This window comes from Argopecten irradians, chromosome 13, assembly GCF_041381155.1.
Source record: "Argopecten irradians isolate NY chromosome 13, Ai_NY, whole genome shotgun sequence".
Classification (NCBI taxonomy): domain Eukaryota; kingdom Metazoa; phylum Mollusca; class Bivalvia; order Pectinida; family Pectinidae; genus Argopecten; species Argopecten irradians.
Genome location: NC_091146.1, coordinates 24,932,795 through 24,934,612, shown reverse-complemented (window position 1 = coordinate 24,934,612; position 1,818 = coordinate 24,932,795). Strand labels below are relative to the sequence as shown.

General features: G+C 38.6%; 1 protein-coding gene across 1 annotated transcript; it reads right to left on the bottom strand.

Moving 5' to 3' along the window:
• Positions 1 to 402: 402 nt before the first annotated feature.
• On the bottom strand, positions 403 to 1,453 carry LOC138305742 (zinc finger protein 239-like). The gene has a single exon (XM_069246021.1). The coding sequence runs from the start codon at positions 1,393 to 1,395 to the stop codon at positions 403 to 405; it is 993 nt and encodes a 330-aa protein (XP_069102122.1). The 5' UTR covers positions 1,396 to 1,453.
• Between the last annotated feature and the right edge of the window lie 365 nt (positions 1,454 to 1,818).

The following is a 1,818-nucleotide window of genomic DNA, read 5'->3' as shown; positions in this document are numbered from 1 at the left end:
GCGCATCATTCATAAATCTGTTCTTGTTGTGATGTTGTACGAGATACTCCACACTATACTTTATCACTGGAACACCTTTCTCAGACTTAAAAATCCTCAATCCCGGGTATGTAAAAGTGTCCTTACTATCAGGTATACCTTCATTTACATGTTGATCACTTGAAGGCATATGTTTGTTTACATACAGGTCAGGTAGATTAAAACGAGCTTTTTCACTTACAACCCAGCGTCAACTAGAGAAGATCCATTTCCATCATCAACATGAGTTTTCTTTTTCACACTCTACAACTCTAGAGCAGTCAGTCATTTCCATCATCAATAGTGCCAGTTTTCTCCTTACAACTCTAGCGCAACTAAGGAGCAGTCATTTCCATCATCAATAGTGCATTTCTCACTTACAACTCAACTAGGAGCAGTCAGTTCATTTCCATCATCAACAGTGCCAGTTTTCTCACTTACAACTGCACTGATGATAGTGGGCATTTGAGATCCAGATTCTGGCTTCACACTTCTGGTCTTCTTGCCACGAAATATTGCTAGTAAACATGCCTCGTGCTGCTGTTGAGTACGTTGACTAGTAATGTCAGTTTGAGTTAATCCAGGTAAGGACCGAAGGTCTCCTTCATCTTCGGCAGATGGTTTAAGATGTTGTCTAATAGCGGATGGATAATTGAAGTTTGTTTTCTGATGAACTATTGAAAAAGTTGATAGGAAAGGAATTTCTTCATAAACAGGAGGCGTCTCAGTGCGTGTTCCGAAATGTTCCTTTTGTTTAGATGAAAGTCTTGTTTGTTTGTCACAAACATCAGATTGGTACGATTTTTCTCTTTTGTGTATTCTGAGGTGATAGTTTCGGTCATATGACCTAGCAAACCCCTTACCACAGATATCACATTTGTATGGTTTCTCTCCAGTATGTGTCCTAAGGTGTCTTTCACGTCCAATTGAATTACTGAACCCCTTACCACAGACATCACATTTATACGGCTTCTCTCCTGTATGTGTCTTTAGATGGACTTTTAAATGTTGTGGTTGCCTGAACGCTTTTTCACATACATTACATTTGTAAGGCTTTTCTCCTGTATGCAATCTGACATGTGTCTTTAAATGAAAAGCACTACTAAATCCATTACCACAAATATCACATCTGTAAGGTTTCTCTCCTCTATGTGTCTTAAAGCGTCTGTTTAATGCATTTTTCTCTCTATATTCCTTTCCGCAAATTTCGCATTTATGCGATTTTTTTGCATTATGCGTTCTCACATGTACCCGTAGGTCTCCAGAGCGGGTACATCCCTTACCACATATATCACATTTGTATGGTTTTTCACCTGTATGTGTTCTGTGGTGAAATTTTGAGTGATTGGGGCTTACTAAACCTCTTACCACAGACATCACGTTTGTATGGTTTTTCTTCTGTATGTGTCGTCATGTGTAAATTAAGGTTCACTTTAACACTAAACCCTTTACCACAAATATCACATCTATATGGTTTTTCTCCTGTATGTTTCCTTTGGTGTCTCTGTAGGTACTGAGTCTGAGCAAAATATTCACCACAAATATCACATTTATAAGGTTTCTCTCCTGTATATGTTCTGTGATGTTTATTTAAGTTGCCTATTTCAACAAACCCCCTACCACACACATCACATTTGTAAGGCTTCTCTCCTGTATGTATCCTGAGGTGCTTGTTAAGGTTACCTGTTTGAATAAATCCTTTACCACAGACATCACATTTGTACGGCTTCCCATCTTTATGTGTCCTGAGATGTATCTTTCGATCGATTGCCTTACTAAACTCCTTACCACAGATATGAC

Bases quoted from the DNA above. Each gene is read 5' to 3' on its own strand.
- LOC138305742 (XM_069246021.1), bottom strand. From the start codon at position 1,395: ATGTCTGTGGTAAGAGGTTTAGTAAGCCCCAATCACTCAAAATTTCAC.